The sequence below is a fragment of the Plectropomus leopardus genome, chromosome 13 (assembly GCF_008729295.1).
Source record: "Plectropomus leopardus isolate mb chromosome 13, YSFRI_Pleo_2.0, whole genome shotgun sequence".
Taxonomy (NCBI): domain Eukaryota; kingdom Metazoa; phylum Chordata; class Actinopteri; order Perciformes; family Serranidae; genus Plectropomus; species Plectropomus leopardus.
In genome coordinates this window covers 26,981,309-27,007,346 of record NC_056475.1, presented here as the reverse complement: position 1 = coordinate 27,007,346, position 26,038 = coordinate 26,981,309, and the positions used below count along the sequence as shown (strand labels likewise).

At 38.2% G+C, this 26,038-nt stretch overlaps 1 protein-coding gene across 1 annotated transcript in view; it reads left to right on the top strand.

Moving 5' to 3' along the window:
- Positions 1-289: 289 nt before the first annotated feature.
- LOC121952281 (roundabout homolog 2-like) overlaps positions 290-26,038 on the top strand; it is a 110,334-nt gene continuing 84,585 nt past the window's right edge. Inside the window, 2 exon segments of the mRNA XM_042498853.1 lie at positions 290-371; positions 4,868-5,194. Coding sequence (XP_042354787.1) covers positions 317-371; positions 4,868-5,194 — 382 coding nt within the window. The 5' untranslated portion in view covers positions 290-316.

Sequence of the window (26,038 nt, the reverse complement as noted above, 5' to 3'; positions counted from 1 at the left end):
GACGGGGGAACCGTGAGTAAGCGGAGTGTCTTTGGGCGTCGGTGATGTTTGCAATTGGTGACTGCAGAAATTTCCAAACGTGTCGGGCGAATCGACAGACCGCTGCTTTACTGGTGTGCGCTCTTGGAGAGGAGGAACGGGCATGTGAACGTTGTCTCTCAGAAATCACTGATTCGGTTCTTTGAGTTCGCGAACTTGAAACTGTACATTTTAACAAAGTCGCTCAAGTGGAAACAGGATTGATTGATTGATTGGTTTTTTTTTACGCTTGAGGAGGAATTCATGCGCCGATAGCTTACGGGGCCAATATGCCAGAATGGGTCCTCTACAGTATTTATTTCTCTGTGGACTTCTTTACACCCAAACCGACGGTAAGTTCATGAATACACCTATTATGGTTGATCTTATGCCTAGCTTCGGAAAAACAAACTGAGCTGTGACCTGGAGCGTATATGTCAGTTCAAGTGCACCAAGAAGATGCACATCCACGTCCACATGATGTATAGTGATTTTGTTTTTCTTTTGAAATTCGTTGTTAAAATCATAAATGCACCATGCCAGTGCGCCACACCACAGCTGGTTCATTTAGTCTCCAAGACAATGTGCCAGGCCAACTGTTTAATGGCTTAGGTAGACGAAAGTTGCTTATTTATTCATAAGGGCTGCCCTAATTGAACACATTTGTTACTGGACTAGTCTACCATCTTTGGCAGCTTTGATATAGCCCGTATCTTTATTTATATTGTGATTTGAAAAGTGTGCCCTTACAAAAAAAAAACCAAACAAACAAACAAAAAAAAAACCATTAAACTTTTTGTATTCTGAAAGAAAAAAAACATTAATTAATTCATTTTAAATCAATTGAACTCCCAGGATTTCATATGCTGGTTGCCTTGTGCTTGTATAAGCCTTAAAAAGTGTATGCAAACCTATCATTTATCATCTCACATTTTGCTGTAATGGATTTATCTTAGGTCATCTTCTCACTGGCCTTTAATGCAAAAAGGTTGCTGAGGCAGATGATAGAGCTTCCTATGGCTGAGATAGCTAATATGCCATAGATTGGATGCTTACTCATACTGTATATTCTGGAGATTCACCCCAGGTTACTCACACAATAAGTGGACCTACTGTACATATGCACAACTGCACTTCTGAGACATATCTAAGCTCCATGACAGGAAGTGTTTTCCTTATCATGAAGTGTTTTTTTTTTTTTTTTTTTACCACCATGTCCCCTGTAGCCCATATAACATAAATCTGTGTCAGTGGAGTAAGTGAAGTGCAGGTGTAGGCGTGGGTGGTTCCAGGACACTGGAGTTGCTGTTATGCCATTTTATTTGGTACAGCACATACAGTATGTGCAATATAAAGCTGAAGTAATGGCTCTGCAGTTAATCCTACAGTGTCTTTGTGAAGCTTATAGTGAACATTGTTGATAAAAGCGCCCTGGTTGAACTCTGGTTATTTTGGAGGCTGTAATTGGTATTGGACTGCTGCTGAAGGGTGTTTCTAATATTTTGACCATTCTGTATCACACATGGGGTATTAACACATTTTTTGACACATTTGCAAAAAAAAAAAAAAGAAAAAACATTACCAGCTTCACAGAATTAAGCTTAATTGCCAGGCTATTGCAGCTTGCAATTAATTCTGCAGATATGTGTGATAAACGGGTAATTAGGCGTACATTTCAGTCTTTTTGATTTAGTTAAAATCCAAATATCTGTAAGGAGGGAAATGTAATAGCAGTTGATGCTGTCTCTCTGACTATGTCTGATGCAATTCTGTTGGTAAATCTGTGATATATCAGAAAGGATAATGCAGTCTGTGCACAATACTCTTTTTATATTACACATAAGACAGTGTGCACATTTGAACTATTTCCATCTATCTACCCTAGTCTTTTATCAACATTACTGAGTTTAAATGTGAAGAACTTGGGCTGACATTGTGGTTGTGACATGTCAAACTTTATTATCAAATGATAAAGAGACTACAAAGACAGGTGCTCTCTGCTCGACAGTCAAGTTAATCTTTTGGTTATAAGCCGAAATCGAGTTCCTCTGAACCCAACCGGTTGACAGATGTCACTTCAAAGTGACTTTTATTAGAGTGGTCCCTGTTTACAAGCCCTAACATGTTCCTGACCAGCATTTTTCCTGCAAGACCTTGAGTTTAGGCTTCAGCACCATGGACAGATCCTCATAAACAGGCCCACTGGTGGAGAGAAAAAGAAAAAAGACTGCAAAGCTTGATGATTAACAACTTTAGGCTGTCCTAGGTGATGATATAAGATGCATTTTGGCTGTTTTGGCTAACTGTAGACATACCAAGAATGTTTATTTTAAGACATCATTGAATTATAACCTTTGCAGTTGGTAATACAAGACTTTTGAAGTCCTTAAAATCCCAACATTTTATTCAAGAAGTCACATAGAAGAAAAAAAATCCATCCATCTATTCATTTTCCATCCCCACTTATTTATATTCAGGGTCATGGGGTGCTGGAGCATGCATTGAGCAGAAAGCAGGCTGGATGGGTTGCCAGTCCATCACAAGGCAAACAGACTGACAGGACCCCGCAGGACCTTCTTGCTGTTAGATGACAGTACCAACCACTGAGCCACCAAGCCACCCACAACTTAAATCATCTAATTTCAATCCTGTTGTCTGACAGCACAATTCAGACTGTACATTAGGCTGCATTGGAGACTGAGTAATGGGACAAGCAATTAGAAGAAGTCAGTATTCCACGGACTGTGTGTTTAGTTTGTGCGTCCAAATTTCACTTACCCGAGAGACGTATGCATAGCTTTTTAAAAGCATGTTAAAAACATAATGTATCACCCTTGTTTGGTGTGTTGGCGCCAGCTAATGGAATGCTTTCTGTCAACAAAGCTCTTAACATTATAGACATCAATTTTACTCACATTTCCAGCTTTATTTCTGTCGTTGTGTAGCAGCAGATCATTACAGTTGCCTTTGCAATTTGCACAATTTGTTGCTGCCAGAGGCAAAAAGACAAGAGAGTTAAACATTATTTTCATTTATTTCTATCTGATTAATTTCTCTGCCTAATGACTGTCCAGAAAGTCTGTTTTATTGGCTCAGAAATCTTTCTAGGTTTGTTTTACACAACGTGAAAGACCTTTTAACACAGATATTATAATGTGCTCACACACCATGAAACAGATGAGAGTTGTGATGCTGTCAGGTCTGTAAACAAACATAGTGCCGCTACATTTGGGTCATTCCTCTGTGACATTTAGAGGTGCAAGTTAAGAAACAGCGCCGAGGTGTTCACACGGCCAAATAAATGGCAAGAGCAAGCAGAGGAGGCTGTTCACTGGGTTGCTGCTGCACAAATGATGATGTTATTCCTATCAGGATTACTCTCATGACATTTGCTGAGGATTGACTATCAAATACTCAGTTTAAATCTTAATATCATAAATGTTAATATAGCCTTTAAAGAGGAAAGAATTATAGATGTTGCATTTGCACACTGTTACATTACAAAAGGGAAAAAAATGGCTGTTCTACACCCACTGAGACAACATGTTTGATGATGTCAGTGTTTGATGGAACGTGTTAATGAAAAAGCTAATGAGATGTAATGACTCCTCAGCTTCTGTCTGTGAAAGTAAATATGTGAGCCTGAGTGTAGTAACACGGCATATAGTGCAGCCAGGAAGAACCCGACACTAATCAACTTGCCTTTCAAGGACTGGAATGAAATTATACTCAGTTTTATCCTATCAATCACGTACATGAATGTGTGTACATCTAATGTTTCTAGTTTGAACTGCAGTGAAAATACAGTCTGAGCAAGAGCTGAAAGCTACAGAATAAAGAGCATTTGACATAAGTTTTCCTCAATTTCAGAGATATAATTTGACATGTCTTATTGACACCTTATTTCAAAGGGATAGTTTAGATTTTTGAAGTGGGGTTGTATGGAATATGTCAGTGTATTACGTACAGTTTATGTATGTCAGCATGACCCCAGTTTGGAAAAGCAGCAGGATTGCCAACACAGAAGCTAAGCAGTGTGCTGTTATGAATGGGACCACAACAAAATCTATTATAGCCATTTAAAGTTTCACCTAAAAAAAACAAACAAAATTAACAGTTTAAATATATGCTATATTGAGAATTTGTTCTCCATCTAATCTTTATGTCAGACAGCCCTTATCAGTTCTCCATTTATGCTCTCTTCAAAGCCAACAGACTCCATTGACAAAAAGCAGCAATTTTAAATCATGACCTTGGTAAATTCAAACTAACCCTTTTAAAAGTCAGTCACACAATAACACAAACATGCCAACTAATCAGTGTTTCAGCAGACCAGTGTTCGATGAGCTAAAATTACTTTTTTTTTTTTAATGGAGTCTGATGACTTTAAAGAGAGCAATACAACAGCTTCAGTACTGGAAACTGCCGTCTGACAGCACGTAAAGTGGTGAAAATACTGTGAGTAAACAAATTTTAATTGTTTTAGCTGTCTAAAATACATGATGCTTCCATATTTGCACTCCTGCCTGCTTCTCCAAAATGGGGCCTTCTGAATGACATCTACTGTATGTAATACACTGATTATGGATAAGTACCTCATACAGCCCCACTTCAAAAAATCCAAACCAGTCCCTTTAATCACAAGTGGTATGGTAATCAACAAGTCCCTTTCATTTACTATTTATATTTTGGAGATACTTAGTTAGCAAATGTTTGTCCTTGCCAACTAAACAGTTAATTTATTCCAAACATAGTGCTGTTCCTGCTACAGCGAAATTTAACTGAATTTTTTATGTGTATGTATTTAATTTCTTTAATGGAATTTTTTACTCTCTCATCTCCACTCCAGGGTCTCGTCTTCGCCAGGAAGACTTCCCTCCCCGCATTGTTGAGCACCCCTCTGACCTCATTGTGTCCAAAGGGGAACCAGCCACTCTCAACTGTAAAGCAGAGGGCCGTCCAACCCCCACAGTGGAATGGTACAAAGACGGGGAGCGCGTCGAGACGGACCGCGACAACCCTCGCTCCCACCGTATGCTGCTGCCCAGCGGCTCCCTCTTCTTCCTACGTATCATCCATGGCCGACGGAGCAAGCCCGATGATGGCAGTTATGTGTGTGTGGCCCGAAACTATCTGGGAGAGGCCGTAAGCCGGAATGCGTCTCTGGAAGTAGCATGTAAGTCTGAGTTTTCTCATATCCCTCCGGGCACAAAGATAATGCCCTGGTCAAAGGAATTGCAGTGTTGCATGACAGAAAAATGGAAAAATAGTCATGCAGTATGTATTGAGGTTGGTAACCTTTTGCAGGGTGCATTAAAATGTGAAAAGTGTTAATGTTGCATCTAAAAAAGGTAGAGTTTATGTTAAATTAAGCATAACATTTTGGGGCTGTTATGCTAAGAGAGAGGTATATAAGATGTCATCTGTCATAATATGAGCAACATCACCTTTTCACCTACAAGTGTGTGCTTATCCGTGTGCATAACATGTGTGTGCACATGTGTGTGAATATGGTTTCTGACTACTAGTGAGACCTGTTTGGATGACCTGTTTGAGTAATGTATGGGCAGAGCTGTGAATCGCTCCAGGGAGGGAGAGAAAAAGGGGGGCAGGATTTTAACCTAGCTAACTCTCTCTCACTGTTTGGATTTGGAAAGATGCAGCCTGCTCCCAGCCAGTTCTCTCCCTGTGTGGGAGAGAGGCGCTCTGGGCTATTCACATTTCCATTATGTGCTAAACTGAGCTGATTTCTTGCCATGAACAAGATGCACACACGCTCGGACGCACACACAGATATACATGCATGCACACACAAACACCCACAGTGTCTCCCCTGCTCTCTGATTCTCACTCTCATAGAGATGTAGTAAACAAGCAGAAAAGAGAGAATTCCAGGCAAATTTACAAAACATTTAACTGCCCAGTTATTTTTATAAATACTGAGCACAAATATTAACGCAACACTTTTTAGATTTTTGCTCCCATTTTTCATGAGTATATATTAAAGATCAAAGAATAGGACACGAAAGACTTACTTCTCATTATTTTTTGTTGCAAATCTTTTAAAATTTGTGTTAGCGAGCACAATGCTGTAGATGTTGCAAGTTTTAAGGGAGTATTCCAGAAATATCCTCCAGTACTGTTGATCGTCAACTGAATGTTCATTTCACCACTGCAAGCCATCTCCAAAGTCATTTCTGTGAATCTGGCCGTACATCCAATCGACATCACAACCAAAAACCATGCTTTAAAGGAGTGTGCCATTGGCAGGAATGTCTGTCAGAGCTGTTGCCTGTGAACTGAATGTTCATTTCATTAATATGAGCAATCCCCAATGTTGTAACCATGAATTTGACAGTACACCCAACCGACATCACAACTGTAGACCATGTTTTAGAGAGCATGCCATTGGCCTGAAGTCTACATGAATATCCACCAGAGCTGTTAGACCTTGAACAGATTGTTAATTTCAATACCCTAAGCCCCCTTCAAAGTTGTCTCTGTGAATTTGGCAACACATCCAACCAAGATCACAACCATAGACCATGTTTTAAGGTAGCGTGCCATTGATGTGCTGACTGCATAAATGCCTACCAGAGCTGTTGCCAGTGAACTGAATGTTCATTTCACTACCATAAGCTGTCTCTTAGGTTATGACCATGAATTTGGCAGTACATCCAACCAACATCATACCATGTTTAACCACACCAGTTCACATCCTCCATTTCCAGCTTCCTCATCAAAATTGAGACCAGCTGCCTGGACAGTTGAGGCAACAACTGGTTTGCACAACAACAGTTTGCACACAAACTTTTGAAAATAGTCTCAGGGGAACTCATATGCATGCTTGTACTTCTCACGAGGGTCTTGACCTGATAGCAGTTCGCTGTCGTAACCAACTTGAGTGGGCAACTGCTCATCTTTGATGGCGTCTGGCACTTTGGGGAAGTGTTCTCTTTACAGATGAATCCCAATTTACACGCTACCGGGCAGATGGTAGACTGCATATATACTGTTGTGTGGGTGAGCAGTTTGCTCATGTCAATGCTTTGAACAGAGTGTCCCATGGTGGTGGTAGGGTTATGGTATGGGCTGACATATGCTACAGATAAAAAGAGATACCATAACAAGATCAAGAGGCCTCTTGTCATTCCATTCATCCGCCACCATGACCTCATGTGGAATGATAATGTATAGCTTATGTATAGCTGTATGTTGCAAGAATCTGCTCACAATGCCTGCATATATATATATATATATATATATATATATATTATATATATATATATATATATAAAAAAAATATAACATTATTAAAGATAAAAAAAAATGCACATTCTAGGCTCTTAGGCCATCTTAATGTGACCATACCCAAGGCACACCTGTGTAGTAATGATGCTGTGAAATCAGCAATCTAGATATCCAACACCTGTCAGGTGGATTGATTATCATGGAAAAGGAGGTACTCACGAACACAGACCACAAACACCCACCAAAAATTAAGAGAGAAGTCTGTTACGTGCATAGGAAAAATCTTACATCTTTAATTCGAGAGGAAAAACAAAAGTGTTAAATTTTTTTTTCAGTGTACACGTTTTTTTAAATCAAAAATAAATTGTTATTAGCTATAATGTATCATGTAGCTTGTTGTAAATAGAAGTTGAAATTGACTCTCCCAATAAGAAATATGGTCTTCACAGTGCTATTCTGGCTTGTGCTGATTTGTCACCCACTTTGGATTCCGTATTTGGTTTTCTGGGGAAATCATGAAACAGGAGGGGGGGGGGGTTGGGGGGGGGAGGAGGGTGGAGGGTGTGCTGAGATAAGAGCCCTGAACCTAATAGCGACTCAGTCGAGACATTATCTGAGTATCTCTGTGCCGTTTTGTGCACCACATCCTCCCTTTGTCTTATTGCCTTTTCCACATTAGACACTTGTGTTTTCTATTGTCTTATTTTACTGGTGCTGTTTCCTCTCCTTTCTCTCAAATCATAGTGGTGAACTGTCCTGGAAATACTAATGCTCAAGGACATGTCGGAAAATAGGAATATGTATGTCATGTTACAGGAGACAACTGTCTTTTATATATGAAATGAGACATTGTGGTGTTTGATATTCCAGTTAAATACTATCTGGTGCTAAAGTTGCTTTAAACAGTATCCCTGTCTCCCTGTAATCAGAATTTACACTGCACTGTATGTCACATTTACATGCACATCTTGAACAGCACAGTTATATTTTAAGATAGTGACTAAGTCTCTCTCATAAAGAAACCAGAGACCCAAAACTGTCGTTATAGTGTCAAGAGACAAATGTTATAGCCGCTCCACTGATTCCCTTGACTGAATAGAGGCCGACTTTAATGAACACAATGACTGTGTCAGAGTGATTTTGTGGGGATTTTCTGCTTCCCCTTAAATACAATAAAGCTAATTTGTATTTTGCAGCTCAAACAGGCATTCATTTTCTGAATTAATTGTCACATTCATTGTAAGTGTAGGAGCTGCAATTTATTATTGACAAATCATTTTTCCCCCCTATTGTTGGAAGAGAGGTGCACTACTTATGTATAGCAACAAATATGCAGGGGGAAATAACAATGGCAATATATTGTGGCAAATATCAAGTACCTCAGGAGCTCAATGTAAATATCAGGAATGTTTTTGCACCAGAGCAGTTGTCATTTGAGTCTTGAATGTAGATGTAGGCAGCCAGCTGGGTATTATCTAATTCGTATTTGGGTGAATTAAGGTTGTGACGTCAGGTGACCATAATTCATTGTTGGGACAATGTCTGATGCCAACATCAATTTGATGAAGAGTACTGACCACAGATCTCATTGATATTTTGTCAATTTTAATCTGTGTTGTTAGGTAACCAAAATCAAAGTCTTCTCTGTCATCTCAATCTAGAATAATGACATTTAGTTAACATCCAAACAATGTTCAGTTCCAACACATTTTTATCCCAAATGGTCAAATAATGCCACTTGTGTAGACTTTTATGTCTACATATGACGTTCATAGTATCCCTCTGCATCTGTTGGTGACATCCCAGGATGGTGTGTCAATTTATGCCTATTACATGCATTGTGTCTTTTCAAAATACACTTCAGTTTTCACAAGAAATGTACAGTTTTTTGCTCGTTAAATCCAGTCTTTCCCAAAATATACTTGAAACTGTGGTAAGGCATAGTATTTATATTTATTTCCTTGTGCAACAACAGCATGTGGTCAGGTTCAGAAAAAAAAAACCCATCATGGTTTAGCTCAACATTCATACTGGAAGCAGGACTGGTGAAAGTCTGGGGTTTGTTTGACTCATCCAATACCCTTTCACAGCCTGCCCTATAGGGACTTTTTACCTCCTTATTACCTCATTACCAGCAGCATTTCAAACAGACGGTGGTGTTATAAACTGACAATAACTGCCCGTCAGCATATTTTACCGTTGCAAAAGATTCAGTGGTGTTTTATGTTTACTGATGCCACCCAGCTGTGTTGTATCATGCCACCGACAAAAGATGCCTTTTAGGTGGTGTTTTATGCTGAAATAACTGACCAAGCGGCATTATTTGATAAGATAGGAATAAGAACAGGCTACAATTTAAAATATCAACAACCCAATTTTCATTTCATCATGTCTTGTCATGAATTCAGCGTCTTCCTGACGTCAGCTGGGTTTTATCGTTCTTGTCTTGACTTGTTTGGATCTCTTCATGAGTATATATGTATTTTGCTGCAGTATATATGGGCAATACCATCAGGATATGGGGTGTTCTGAGTGATTAGTGTTCACACAGTGGAGTGCATCTCATACTTCAGTAAGTTTCTGTGTTCCTTGGCTGATAATGTAACCATGCAGACCAAACTACAGGACCTTAATACTCCTATATAACCTGCTGTTTTTTAATATTTTGTGGTTTTCAGTTGCCTGATTTTCAGGTCTTTAAAGTTAAATGGAAACATTATGATTGCTTAGGCTGTGCAATTTAGCAGTCAAATTTAAATCACATTTGAATTGGGTTTTTTCTTTTTCAGCCTTGGATATTTTGAAGTTCATTTTCCTAGTTGGAGAAGCTTCATCCAGATATCTTGCTCCCAACTTTACCCACAAATTGAGTGATTTTAACCTTGTTTGCCAGTCGAAATAACAGCTCTAACCTACTTTTGCTCTGTTGTCTCCTCTTGTGCAGACAATGTCAATAGGATGTTTTTTTGTTAGGCTTCTCTTACATAAAAAGCAGTATGTCCAAGGCAGCCTCTAGTCTTCTTTGTGTAATTCAGAACAACATGGCTATAGGGATGCATAATCGCATGACTCCTTCAGGGACTGCAGGATCCTGCCAGTATTGCTGCAGCCAAAGTTGTCATGCTATGCTGCGGGTGGGAGCAGGCGGGTAGATGAAAGTGCTTTGGGGGATGCTCTGACAGCGAGCCTGGCTCAAAATGTTCTTCTTCCTTAGAGTCCCCTGCACACATAGTCAAATTTTTTATCTAATGGGCTGTAGCATTGTGTCTCAACCAGTGTGCTTAGAAAATGTAGCTAACTTGAGGGGCGCTGCTGCTCCCGTGGGTACATTTCTGCTGTACAAGCCCAATTTTGGTGGTTCGTCGTGCATTTTTATGAGCTTCAGTCTGACTTAAATTTGAAGGGACATTATTCATTCCTTGTGATGCAAAAAAACACTTCAGCTGTTTTTAGATGGTAGCAAAGCTTGAAAAATGTAAATTATGTAGATAAGCCAGACAAATCTACATCTGGCAGCCTGGCAAAACAAATAATATACCTCGTAACAGTTGTTAGTCTGAGAAATTAACCAAGCCTAGTCAAATAAATAAATAAAACACTTTTTTTTTTTCTAACACAGTTGTTTTTTTCATACACGTTGCACAGTGGTAGTTTCATGACAAATAATCAATAGACTGAAAACGAGCAAAATCATATTGAATGTCTTGTGTTGTATTGATCTGAAACTGACTGTTGGTAACATGGCAAACAAAGCAGAATATGACGAAATCAGACAAAAATACACCCAAAATGTCTTTAAAATTTCTGGTAATAAAAACTTTTTTTTTGTCTGATCATGTATTATTATTTGTATTTATTTTTGTTTATAGAGCTTTGTCACTCGTAAACCTCTTGAACTCTGCCATTGAAATGTATTTTCAAATGCATCATTTATCTCAAAATCTGACAACACAAGCCAAAAGTCAGTTAACCATAATAATTTAAATATATATGTATATATATATATATATATATATATATAATTATGTCATAATATTAAAACTGCAAAAAATGGGGCATGAGGCTTTTCATTGAGTTTGAAAAAAAAACACAGATATTATATTGATCCGAACGATTTCTAGATATAGAAACTTGATCAAAGATCAAAATATCTCTCAACACTCCATAATTTATTTGAGCTCCCATGTTTTTTTTAAAAAGAAATCAAACAAATTTTCTCAAGTTTCAGAGGTTTAAATGGATCTATCTACAATGTATTCTGCAAAAAAAAAGCTATCATACTTTTATTCTAAGTCAGTTTTAAGCAGAATCATAGGAACAACAATCCTCCGTGGCTATAGCAAATTAGGTCTGTAGTGTGACTGCAGGTTTTCACTTACTTTTGGAGCGCTTGTAGCATAACATAATGACGTCATCACAAGCGGACAATGTGATGGCGACAAAGACAGAAGTCATGGCTTTCTGTTGCAAAAAACAAAACAAAAAAAGCAAGTAAACAAAAAACGCTCTAGCTAATGCAGTTTATTATTTCAGAGGAATTTTAATCAGTATCATGAGGTCCTTTTTTTAAGGGCTAACAGATATTTTAAAGCTTTAGCCCTTTTGAGGTTCTTTCTCACAGTTATGCTGCTTGATCTTTTACCATTTATTTTTCATTTTAATACAACTGTGATGTCTAGACAGTATGAACATACTTTTATTCCATCTGCTTGGTGATTTCATCTTGGCTACATATTGTAGCATACTGTAGACATTTTCCAGGATGGTGGTTTTACAGAGGAAGTGGTTTTAATTGAACACATAGCTTGCTTTAGTTGAAAATTGTTGAGCCAACCAGACATTAGAACTCTCAACTATGTTTTTCTCAGACTGGAAATGAGAAAAACCAAAAAGAAGACCCTGGAAAATAACAAATTTTATCCAAGGCCAGAAAGCGAACATGCACTGCCTCAGTTGATAGACCATCACAGGGAAACAAATCTGGAGTATTCTCACCCTTGTTGAAATTCTATTTCCTGTACAATCTCGTTGTGTGCATATTTGACACGACTGATAACATCAGCCATTTCACAGAGAAATGAGGCCATGTCTGTTTATTATTAGAAGGTTTTGTATTTTTCGCTTGATAAACAAGACTCATTGTGTTGCTCGTGCTGTTGCAACGTGTCACTTGTTTCTCACATCCAAGTATGTAATTTTAATAATCGACAGTCACCTGCTGTCAATGTGTACAATCGCACACGGCCAACCGCCGAGCAGGCTTTTCACATCTTCAGTCTGTTTATTCAGACGCTGCAGCTGAGCACTACTTCAGAGCGACGTCAACAAACAACTGTGTGACCTCCAGGCCACCAGTGGACTGGCATTAATCATCAGAGTGAGTGGCTGTTGATGGAATTAGAACAGCTCCCGCAAACTATTAAAAAGGGACAGAAAGACATTAACAGTGATGTGTTGAAGGGAGGTGTGGGTGGAAGGGCGCGGATGCAAGGGTGTTCATTAGCACAAAACTCAAGAGCAAGATGAGCCCCCCCTGTTCGACTGCGCTAAGTGAATTAGAAGTATAGTCACTCAGCCAGACAATCATCAATTAAATCCTCCCCATCACAGGCAGCCAACAAACTAAGCAGCCACAATGCCAGATAAATCTACTGTCTGGACTTTTTTTTAGTGCTCAGTTTGATGAGAAATACGCTGGACATTTATTTGAATTTTTTTATAGAATGAGTGGAGTTAATGCTTGAGATCAATTCTTTAAAGTCTGAGTCTAATTCTATAAAAAGGAGCCTGTAATGAATAACATAACTTGAGAAATGTCAGAAAGTTAGAGCTCTCCATGCAAAAAAGGAGGTAATGCAATTTTGTGTTGAAGGCGAATTCAGCACAAGGCAGATGTAAGTGTTGGGATTGGCAGCAGAAATTTCAAAGACAAATATTTAAAACCTGGTCAAATAAAAGCTAACACTTAAGTCTGCAGCCACAGAGTTTCTGAAAGGCTGAGGGCAACTCAAGCACAGCAGTGCATTGAGCTCAATGCTAACATCAAAATGCTAACATGATTATGTCCAGTAGGCAGGATTTTACTATGTTAACCATTAGCTTAGTTGCGTAGCTCTAAATATTAGTTTTGCAGTTGTTTTTTTCTTCTTTTTTTTTTTTCAAAAAACTAATGTTGGACAAATTTCTGATGACCTTTCCCCATTGTTTTTAACTTGTAGATGGGTTATTTTACCAATTTGACTAGTTTTGTTTCAGGTTTGCAACCTTTACTTCTACTCGGTTTACTTCTGATAGACCTGCACATTGCATAGCCTGATAATTCGCTCTTAACAAGTGGATGGAAACTTGCCTTAAAAGCATTTTTGCAACATTTCAAAGATTTGCTTGAAATTGGCTTGACATTTCATGGACACGCAGCCAGCATGTTACAATGTTTTTTGTTGTTGTTGTTGTAGTTCATTGTCAGTTTATTGCTATTTTGTGTTATGACAAAAATCTGGCCTATCTCACATGGACTTATGAAATGCTACCATTTAACAAAACACATCTTTAAATAATACATGTTCAAGAGATAAATAAATAGATAGCAATAGCAGTTTGCGAGATAAGCTGCTGACAGACAGATACACACATGACCAAACGTACATTTGAGGATTGCACCTGGTGTAGTTAATGAATAACTATATTAAGTAAAAGTAAAGTAAAGTACTACTATATATTTTTCAAATAACAAAGAACTGTTACACACCTTAGATGCATCTTGGCAAAGAGCTTTTTTCTCATCTCTCAGGCTTTTTCAAGTAACTAGCAAATGGCATATTTTTCCATATCTAAACAGCCAACTCAGTCTTTGTGCATCGTTCATATTTACTAAATCAATATCGGTTTTTATCTCTCACTAAACAAAGTATTGCACAGTTCCCAGCAGAGCAATAGAAAACAAAGAGAAGCTTATTTTCTATATCAGTCAAACAACACATTGTGCAAAATCCACTTTTCTTCTGCCAGACTGACATATCACCCAGACCCTGATTTCTCCCACTTACAACCAATCTTTTGCCAGCTTGCCAAGTTTCATTTTGACCTTTGGCCAAGTTACTAACAACATGGATGTTATTTAGCCATGACTGATACATTTGCTAACAGCAATGTTTCACACTTCAAATTTTTGGATTAGCTCCAGTTAAAAATGAAAGAAGATATTGTGCATTTCTGTTTTCTCATAAGAAAAGAACAAGGAGAGATACCAATTGAGAGAATTAGTTCGTTAACTGATTTCATTAGTTAGCAAGATCAGAGACTAAGCTGTGATTGGCAACATGAGATGGTTTCCACTCTCTCAATTTCACACGTTTCACTAATCAAAACAAACAGCATAATTATGACCCATGCAAGAGCATGTGAGAGTCCCGTAGCATTCCAAAATTTATCTGTAATTTGTGAGACTGCAATCTCAGGCAAGAAGTGCTTGTAAATTCCTTTTGTGAAATGGACCGGGGAACAAACAGCACATCATGGCCACACACATATTTTGAAATGTGTGGGGAAAGTGCAGCACGTAAGGATTATCTGTGCTTACATACTGTGTGCCATTGTTCCATCTGCCCCATGCTTATAGTCAAAGGTAACTTTAACAAGAACTTAGCAATTCTTAAGGCAAGATTTACACCGTATGCAATTTGTGTACAGCTATAAAATTCACCATATTCAAAATCTGGAGCAGTGAGATGTGAATTTAGAGTGTTATTATGTTATTAACCATTTGAAACCTGAGAATATTGGTTTGATTTCTTTCAAAACAAATGTGCAGAAAAGGCAACAATTAACAGGAAATTAGTTAAAAAAAAAAAAAATTAAAATGACCAGAAAATGGTTAAATAAAAGTGGAAACAGAAACAAGCAAGAAAGTTACATAAATATATGTATTCATTCATATATTTTATATTTTTCTGGACCATTATTTGAAATATAAAAGTATTATAATACAAATAAATGTAGTTTTGTGAACATTTTTTTCTTTTCTCTTTTTTTGTGTTCATTTTCTTAATCTTTTGTCTGAGCGCAGCACAAGAAAACTGATGTTCAGGTTTCAAAGGGTTAACATTGTTAAATTGAGGCCGTAGAGGTTGATAGAAATTCGACCTCAGCTTGTGTTGTGTTGAGAAATCCTCCTCGTTCTCATTCTCTGCTTCCTTGTCACTGTGTTCTCTTCAGCCTTGCCCGTTCCTTTGAGCCATTCAGCACTGTAGACTATGCAGTAAACAACATTAGCCTAATTGGCATAATTTGAGAGTCAAAGCCACGCTTTCTCCAGGCATCAAATAGTGTTCGCTCCCAAAGTGCATCACATGGAAAGAATCCTCTCCCACCTCCATATTTGTGCTTTAAAACTGGCAAACACCATGTGGTTGGTGGATTGGAAATGAGGTTATTTGTGTTTGTTCAGGCCTGGGTTCTGGTTTTTGATGTGATACCAGAAATGAGGTTACGCGTGGTCAGCCATTAATATTATTAAACACCTAGTTAGCGGTATTGGTGAGATTGTGAAAATGTAGCACACCACTTACAGTAAGGTTCAGTAGGGTGTTTTATTGGGAGGCACTCTCTGGTGTTTTGGAAAAGTGGCAACCTGCCATCAATCATGCATTTCACTCTTACCCATTGACAACATCCAAAGTTAGTGCCTGCCAGGCGGCCCAGTGTGTTCCCAGGCAGATTGTCAATGTTTTTTGTGAGTAGATAGGTTGGCCACATTGCACCATCTGTTGCCAGTCCAACAGCCCTCCTGTGTACTTATCCCCTGTTTGCTTTCCTCAGCCTTGCTCTCGTTAAGCCGGTACGGAGTTTTGTGAACCCAGCTCGTCTGAATTGCCTTTTTTCAGCTGTTGAGGTGTTGAGAATAAGTTATAAGCGTTCTTATTTTCTCTATGCCTTCACAATAAGCAGATATCTTCACAGTATGCAGTTGTATTTAGATATAAATGATTTTCTTATGTTGAATAAGTTAACCCTTAGCTTTAATATTAAACACACTTGTATTGTTCTGCACACAAAATGTGCTTTTTAAGTTTTTTTTTTTTTTTTAAACAACGTCAGTCCTTATCATCAGTGTCAAATATTCATATATTTTTTCAGAATTTGAACCCTTTAAATGCCAGGTTTTTTACATGATGCCACTATGTTTTTAGATGAGCATATGTCAATGATTAGCAGTGGTGTAGATTCTCAGACAGATTTTTCTAAACTTATTTATTGCAAAAGGTTAGTTTTTATGCTCACATGAGGTGGTATTTCGAGGGACTCAAAAAAGCCAAATTTTGCAAAACTGCAATGGAAACTTTTTTTTGCTTTTCTAGGGCATGATATACATCAAAGAGTCGCTACAAGAGGTGTTATTACATCGCATAACTCTTCAAAACTTTAGCCGAAATTCCGGAAGTTTTGAATCCACAGTTCCTCTGTGAAATCGTCGACTGTCACCTCCTAGCAATCCCTCATACGTGGCCACTCCCATATATAGGAGGCTTGCCTTTCCATTATCGCACGCCTACAACACCTTGGATTGGAAATAATGACGGTTATTGCAGTGGCTGCAATAGAAATAAAGCTGCTAATTTTTTCAACATCCATGGAATTTTATTTTGCAAGAGGAGAAGTCGCAAAACATCACTCAGTGGAAACGCAGTCATTTCAAAATTGTGTTTTATCTATGTTTTGAAAATATTGCTTTTTTTGCACAAGTCTGTTATGGAAACCTGCCTTGTTTTGTATTATTCTATTAGTCAGTGACATCTAATGTAGTGTATGTGAGCTTTATATACACTTTGAAGGGGCTTCAGCCTTTTTTCATTAGGTTAAGAATATATGTTTACAAATTGCAAAATGTATTGGTATGAACATTATCATTTTCTATGCTTCAAATGATGGGTAGTTGGATTTGTGTTAAGAGAGCAGTCATATAACAACTAAGATTTGTAAAGCTGTCGGTATACCTTCACTACAAGACTCTAATTCTTTAAAAGCCTTAGTCGATGATCACACTGGGAAAAAAAATCTTTTCCACCCTGTTTTTCTGATCCTTATCTGACCAAGACTTTCTTTGTTGTGATGGCATCTTGCTGTTGCTGGGCAGCACAAAATCCGCTATCAGTGTCTTGTGTGCCAGCAAGCTACACAAAACAGTTTACAGCAGATCTGTAAAGGCAATTGGAAAAAAAACAGCAGCAACTCAAACACAAATCTTGAAATTTACCCGAAGGTTCAAGTGCATCACTAATGTTCCTCTTAGCTTGATGTGTGTTGTTTATGTCGTGGCAGGTTTTGTCCGTTTAATCAGATACTGTAGCTCCGGGTGGTCAGTAATAAGCACTAGTAGCCTTTTTCTCCGTTTCTGCTGTTGACAGTGTGGTAGAGAAGGACACCCCCTGAGCTCTCTCAATTAGGCAGCAGAGAAAAAGTGTTTATCTGTTCAGAGTTGAACTTTTTCCAACTTAGGGTGCTTAGAGCCCTCCATCAGTCACACAGAAATACAAAAAAATGCACAAGATGTTGTAAAGTATATTATTGATTTTGGATATCCTAATATCACGTTGTTTTTTCCCCTGGTTTTACACTAAAGGCTTGTTGTCAGTTAATTTATTTTTATTTCTGTGTCATGGCAAATATCTGTCCCATCTCATGTGGAATTACAAGATGTCACCATTTAACAAAACCTACATTCTCCATTAATACACATTCACAAAAGAAGAAGACAAAAAAAAAAGATTAAATAACAAAAACTATAATAACTCAGTGGCTGATTTATAGTGAAGTGCTGCATTTGTCAGAACTCTATTGTTATTCTATTATTATTTCTATTTTTAGCCTTCACCCAGTTTAGGACTGTGCTAAAACTCACTTGCGGCCTTTGGAGTTCTTAGTATATTGAAAATAAATAAGAAATTATGATTTTCTCTACATAGCCCATGTCTAATTCACAGTAGCTTTAATTGTGCTAAAATAGTCGGTTAGCCTCAATATAATCATAATGAATTAATTTCTGTGAGTGTTTGCTGGAAGTTACCTGCTGCGATACAGTGGTAAGTTGCTTTTAGTGAAGTCACACAGCAAGTCAAATGTACATATGATGATAATGTTGAGTTGATCACCATCTGTGTTCCATTTAGATCACTGTAGCAGAATCCCTGCTGTCCAGTGTTGTGGTTGATCATAATAGCATATTTGCCTGTAATATGGCTGATGAAATAACCAAACAACATTTTGAATGGCTCAGCATGTTTCATCATTAGTTATTTGGTCTTTTTTATTGGTGTAGGACAATAATAAAACAATACCATACAGCTTTGGAACCATATAGGAGATTTATCTTCCTCTGTTAAAGGTGGTCCTATGCTTCTTACAGTGGAAATCTAGAGGTGGCCAGAGCAGTCAAGCGGAACAAATTAATGCATATTTTTTGGCTGAAGACAGTGAGATAAGGGGCTAGCATCTGGTGCTAACTGGACCATGCTTACTCCTTGGAGGTCTGTGCATTATGAGGTTCGGTAAGTTAGCTAAGGGCTAGCATCTGGTGTTAATTGGACCATGCAAACACCTTTAAGAGCTCTGGTGCACTTTCTTACAGTTGGTTGGAAGAAACATATGCCTGGTGTGAAGAGGCATACTAACTGGATTTACTGTGTTGAATCTAGCTCCTCTAATTCTCTTAAGAAATAGCTGTATGCATGTATAAATTCAAAATACAATTCAACATGTTACATTTTAGAGTCAGTTAGAGTCATTTTAATGATTTTAGTTTCATATGTGTAATTCCAAAATGATTTTGTAGCCAAATTACTAGATACACATGTACAGTCTAATGCAATCAAATATACCTGTTCTGCTATAAAGTCTACTTTTATGATAATATATTGTTGAATTGTTGTTGACACTCTCAGAAAGGTTTTAATTGAATTATATATTTTAGCTATATGGTCACAGTCAGTGATAGCATTGGAACACATTCTATTAATAGGTGTTTCTAATTTTCTGCCCCACTGATGTGCCCATGTGAATGAGAAAGACCAAAAATTAGAAACACCTTCTCCGCCTTTAGCTTTGACCTCAATAATGTAATTTTGACAAAGTCAGCAAATACTGAACATTATGAGCTCTGTAAAGACATATGTTATGGCAGGGCTGTTGGTATATATTGTATTATATTGATAGGTGTACCTAATAAAGTGGCCACTGACTGAGTGTCTATTATGTTCTGGTACGCATTTAGGTGGTCATGTCATTCTTTTGAATCTTATCTGACTTCAATTTAAATGTGTGGTAATACTTTGGCAATAGGAAACTTGACTTTAATTTGAATTTGGCTTTAATTTAAATTATCTCCTATTGGCACTCCCACTTCTAATATTTTCTTGCACTAATTCTACTTAATCAGCATCTCCCTTTCAAATAATGTGCATATTGAATTTCAGTTTCAATAATACACCGGCTCCACCATTATATCTCGTCCCCCATTGAGAAGCAATAATGATTTTGTCAAGAAAAAATGGGACAAAAGAGATTTGGTAATCAGCATTTTTCAATTACAAAAACTGACTGAGTGCTGACTAAATTTAAAAAAAATAGTCTATCGAAGCAAAACATATGGTTAAATTGTATCGTTTATCTCAATGTATTCAGTTGATTTCATTTTTTAATTTGCCTTCACATGAATGATTGAACATCTTGGAGATGCTGTCTTATTAAATGAATCATCAAATTTAGGGCCACTGTTCGAATTCCTTAAAGGTCCTATATAATACTTATTTTCAGATGCATTCATTGTATTCTGAGTTTCTATAAGAACATGTTTGTATTCTTTAATACCTGAATAGACCTGTGTTAACCCTCTACCTGAAACACTCTGTTTTAGTAGCTGTCCCTTTCAGGGCCCTTACTGAAAAGCTCATTTTGTTCTGATTAGTCAGTAGGAAGGTTTCCATTTACCTTTAAATTGTGCAAATTGAAAGAGTATAAAATACACCAAACTGAAACACATAAGTTTAGAAAAAACTAAAAAAAAAACCCAAACATTTCTGCTCTCACATGAGGTGGTATTTTAGGCAGTTTGAAAATGCTATGGCTATGCACTTGTAGGAACTTGCTCCCTCGGGCATGATGCAGCAGGCGCTACAAGAGGCGTAATTGCATCACATAACTCCTTTAAAGTTGAGCAGATCATCCAGAAGTTTTAAATCCACAATTCCTCTGTGAAATCACTTCCCAGAAATCCCCCAGACGTGGCCGCTCCCACATATCAGGCGCTTGCCTTTCTATTATCACTTGCATAAAACGCCTACGTCGCCTTTGATTGGAAAAAATAACGGCTAGTGTGGTGGCTGTAAGAGAAATAAACATGCTAATGTTTTGAATATCCATTATCGGCAGAGTTGAAGGCGCATAACATTACTCAGTGGAAACACAGTCATCTCGCAATCGTGTTTTATTGACATTTTAAAAATATCACTTAAGTTTAAGTAAGTTTTAATAGAAACCCGCCTACTGAAGCAGCAGTTTACCATTGTATAGTAAAATTGTGGCATCATTATTTGCAGGAAGTCCTAGCAGCTTGTTTAAGTCACTTTTTCTGAATGCTGACTGTTTGTGTTTCTTTGCTCATTGAGCGATTTGATACTTTCACAGTATTTTTATAGCACCTATACCTGCTTCGAAATAACAAAAGACAAGTTTTTATAACATGAGACCTTTAACAAGACGCAGGCAGTATTCACTGTGGAGTCCAATCTAAAGACAGCAGCAGTCATTGCCATCCATTAGTTTAACAGTGGTTGTGTTCAGGAAGTCATTGGCAAAACTCTGTTAAAGGTTACATTAGGTCAAGCTGCTCCCTTGCACCTGTCATACCCTGTGACTAAGGATCCCTGTTATGAATAAACCAAATATTCCTGTCTGCCCGAGGTGTCCTGCCCACAGATTGAAATTCCTCCAGCAAAACAGTGTGCAAGGGTGCAGCTGCCAGCTACTCCATCCTTATCTGACAGACAGAGCTCCTCATACAGTGAGGAAAAAAATATGTTTACTGTCAGAGTAGCCTTGAGTTTTGAGTTGCACTCGTCATAGGAAAGACTGTGCTAAAAATGCATCCAGATATTTCCTTTAAATACAGCCAATAATATAATTTCCATTATCCTCTGTGCCATACCTGATAGATTTACATCCACCCATGCTATACAAAAACATTTGATCATTTTATTTTGTGTTTGGGGACTTGGCAAAGGCAAATCCATTTTCAATATGACGGATCACAAGATGATTCATTACACTTCATTGTCTACCTTTCAAGGTAGTATATTGTGATGCCGTACACAATACATTATTGGCTATAATTTAATGCGGTCATGTTTCAATGTTTGAATTTGAAATATGACTATACATCTCCTTTTAGATGAGTTGGCGCTGGCTTAAGCTACTCCATTAGCAGACCTTGAATGGGGCCTTCATACTATTACCGATACAGCTGTAACTTATTGTTGCTGTCACCAATGGAAGCTGGAGCTGGGCGCAACTTTCTCCTTTGTACTCCCTGCAGCCATGCTATTCCACCATTATTTAAAGTCAGGTACCAATATTAGAGGGCTGGGTGTTGATATCAATTGAGTCTTTCATTCATTACCAATCATGTGTATGGTGTTGCATGTATCATTGGTAGCCATACTTTTGAATATTTTGGTGACATCATGACACACTAAGCTTCACTGGTTTAAGGTGGTTCCAGAGGGGCCCGGTGGGTACTATTGTGCCCTATTGCCAAATTCCATGCCTAAACTGGCTACCATTTATTGAATTGTCAAATCAGGTGATCAAATAGATTTGACACTGGACTATACCAGCATACATTACCCAACAATAACCACTGCATGAACACACCACTTGTTTAATTGTAAAGTTCTTAAAGTTTATTCATGTTTTTTACAGTAAAGGTAGATAAGACATACAATTATTTTGTTGATTGCTACTATTTTTTGTTAAATATAAAATAAAAACAAAATCACAATGGAGATGGGTTTGCTTTTTGATGGCATATATAGCAAATGGTACCATTTTTTATTTAACGTTAGTTCTTTAAAAACTAGCAATCCGAATCTCCGACTAACAAATTGTTGGACACCCACCCCATGGACTCAGGTACAACCTTACAGCCTTTGCTCTCTATATTTCCTCCCCTGCTGAACTGCCAACTCTGTCAATACACAACACTCAACTTTACCACACCACACATTATATGTGTATTAGTTACTGCTGCAGGAGTGTGAGTTCTGGTTACAGGACTGTGAGACTCTTTCAAGCCTCACAAATACAGTGACAGAGCAAACTGTTAGCATCATACTGCTAATGTAACCTAACAGTTATCAAATGGTTTAATGACAAAGCCGCGCTGTATTAGTCTCCATGTCAATTTATCGGGACAATTATTCAGCTCTGTGTTGGATGTTAGCTGGTGCTGCTTCTTTGTGCTAACCGGTGTTTTTGGAGTAACAAATGCATCTGCAGTTGTTGAAGTGACAACAGCTGTTGAAACAGCTGTCCATGTGATTGCCTCTTTGTTTAGTTTTTTATTTAAATGTTAAAACATATTAGATGGACATTGAGCTGAAATCGGGAGGTGATTTGGTCCAGTGACGCAGCAATGGGATATTTGGCGATTTGGCGAGAAGTTGTGACTGTCTGGGATCAGAACGCTAATGCAAAAAGAATCAATTACAGGTATCATTTGAATGGAGACATTTCCATACTACTTGACACTGATTCCTTTCAGTTGATATACCTTGGTAAAAAAAAAAAGAAAAGAAAAGAAAAAGAAAGTTAAATCACATTCCTAATATGCAAACTGACATGTGCCCCTGTGCTACTTCATGTATGTGGTGGTCATGAGTGCCTTTACTCATGTGTGTGATTGTGTGCATCTGAGTGTGGTGAAACTAAGTCATGTGTCTCTCAGCAAAATGATAATGGTTTGTAATTGTTGCTGTGCAGTGATTGATGTGCAATCTCTGCATAAAGACTTGACTTGATGCGTGGGGAAGAGAGCATCTTCAGGCACATTTGTTACTATGGAAAAAAGAAAACACTCGGGGACATTGACACAACCACATGCAATAGTATTATAATGCAGCACTCTTTCCTGGTATGTTAAACAGGACTGGAAGCTAGTCATAGTGTTGAAATATCTTGTCTTTTCATGGTGTAATGCCACTAATTTGACTCAGCTTCTCCACTCCCTTCAGTGGTCTCCAGTCTGGCAGGGGGTGATGCGAGTGAAGAACATCATCAGGCAGCGAGAGGGACTCTGTAGTTTGTTCATTATTCATGTGACCTACCCAACATTCCACCAATCTAGGCCAAAGCGCTGTTATATCTGCTAAGTGTCACCCTCCAGACTTCCGTTCACCCATTCATTCACCTCTATCACATCATTTTGCCCAGAAAAAGTCAACAACTTCATCCATCATATTCTCTGATTCACAAGAAGTAGAGTGCTAGGGCTGGGTCGGCAAAAACAAGATGACTTCAGACTTCCCCAGTATACACCTCAGTGAGTAAAAAGGAAAGGGAATATCCGGAAGCTTGATTAATTCATGAAATCCACTGAACGTCTTTCTTTTACACAAACCCCAAAGCTCAGACACTCAAGCATGTGTCTCTATGTGCTTTTTACCTGGTTAAGGTTATTTTATGAATAAATGCTCTTTACAAGACAAAGTGAGCACCACTCCATGGCTTGTCAGTGTCTTCTATACCATGTGCTGCGCGTCAAAGTGTGTTAATTCATTCTCCACCGGTGCTCAGGAAATAATTGCAACAAGACAGCAAATAAGATCCCATCAACACCCGACACGTGTTTGTGTGAAGTGATCTTTACCGTGGGTGTTGCGAGGGCAGAGGGTTAGACTGGGTGGATTCACAGTTGTTGTACCAGGGGTCTTTGCAAGGGCGAATGTTTCTTTTAAACGTTGGGGGAGGGGGGAACACAAAAATTTTTTAGAGAAAATAACACAATTTTCATTTGTGCATTTTCTTTGTCAATTAAGGTTTGTGTGTGTCTTTTTTCAATGTAAGAGTATTTAGTTTCTTTCATGTTTTTATTGGGAAAAATGCACATGTTCCTGAAATTGAGGGAGACATGCTCCCTGTGTCTCCTCCCTGAAATCTACAGGTATTAGTCTCGGCTCTGACAAACCAAGCTAATATTTGGCTGTTGGTGAGCTTCTGTCTTTGGGTGTGTCAAGCACTGTTGGCACTCGTTGGCCCTTGTTGACCCTTGTTGGCTTTTTCCAGCAGATCCAGCATGTTGAATTGGCGTCTGAGATTGTGGAGCCTGTCAGAGAAGGAAGTCAATAATTGGCAGTTCATTTTAGAGTATGGAAAGAAAAATAAAAAGTGAGGAAAGTAAACAAAAGGCTTAAGCCAAGAGGAAGTGATGTCGAAACAAACTTGTCATATAAGCAAAGATTTTTATTCTTCAGCCGTTGAGCTCTCTAGCAGAAATGTTTCCAGAAGATTTGCGTTAGTAGGCGGGTTTCATGACATTCCATAACATAGCATCATGTGACCTAAAAAAGGCAAAAAGAGTGTTTCCATTGCGGTTATCAGAAATATGGCTTTTTCAAATCACCTGAAAAACCACCTCATGCAAGCGAAAATACCTTTTGGCCTTTTGTGGGGTTTTTTTCTTAAAAATTGTCATGTCATGGCTAACTTGCATCCTGGCAATATTCAGCTTTGCCCTTTTTGAATGATGAGTATAGCTGACATGGAGAGTAATGCAAGTGCATAGCATTTGTGCTGATTGGCCGTTGGCTGTAGTCTTTGAGATGTGTTCATGTGCAACTTTTTTGGCCAAGACGTAGCATCTTGAGGCAGTCAGCTTTTGTCACAGCGAGGTCTTTGATATCAAGGTATTTCTGAGCTGTTATCCGCCTTGCATTGCTTCCCTTTATGTCTTTTTCTGTCCTTCACACCAAATAGTCTATTTTGATGTCTCATTCAAGTACATAGCTCTACCTAGTTTCCTTCATTCCCCTCCACCCACTGACCTGGTGATGTCTAGTTCTTTAGCTCACATATTTACTCATTTATTGTGTAGAGTTTACAACTAGTATAGTGTCTTGGGTGCCTTCCACCTCCTGAAATCTTGTGCACTGCTTCTCTGCTCCATTTATTGTATACTGTGAGGACTTTTAAGTCCCTTGCCGCAGGTCTAAAAATCCCTTATCAGAATTAAAAGTGATGGGAAGCACATGCCGTGAGCTACAGGGCCTATACTGGCTTAAGTTCATACTATAAGACACTTTACACTAATTCACAATGTAGGATGGCATACCGTGTAATTGCATTTGTAGTAGAAGTGATTTTTTTTTTTTTTTTTGGCTAAGACTCAAAAGCTCCTCCGTTGTGACCGGTACTTTTCTTTACTCTCATAAGAGACTAGTGTGGCTGCTATATACGGAATAAAAAGGGTTATTGGAGACCTGCATGTGTGTTGATGTGAGAAAGAAAAAGAGGGTAAGTGGAAAGCTCTATTTGGTAGATTGTAGGAGCAGCAACCCTTTATTCTTTTTACCCTTTTCTCTGCAGGGACCCTTTATACCCCAGGAAGGAAAATATGGATAAGACAACACTGGTGTTGAGTCCAAATCATATTCATTCATAGCATAAAAATTTACCATCCAAAAAAATTACCATTCGAAAACATTTACCATTTACCATACTTACA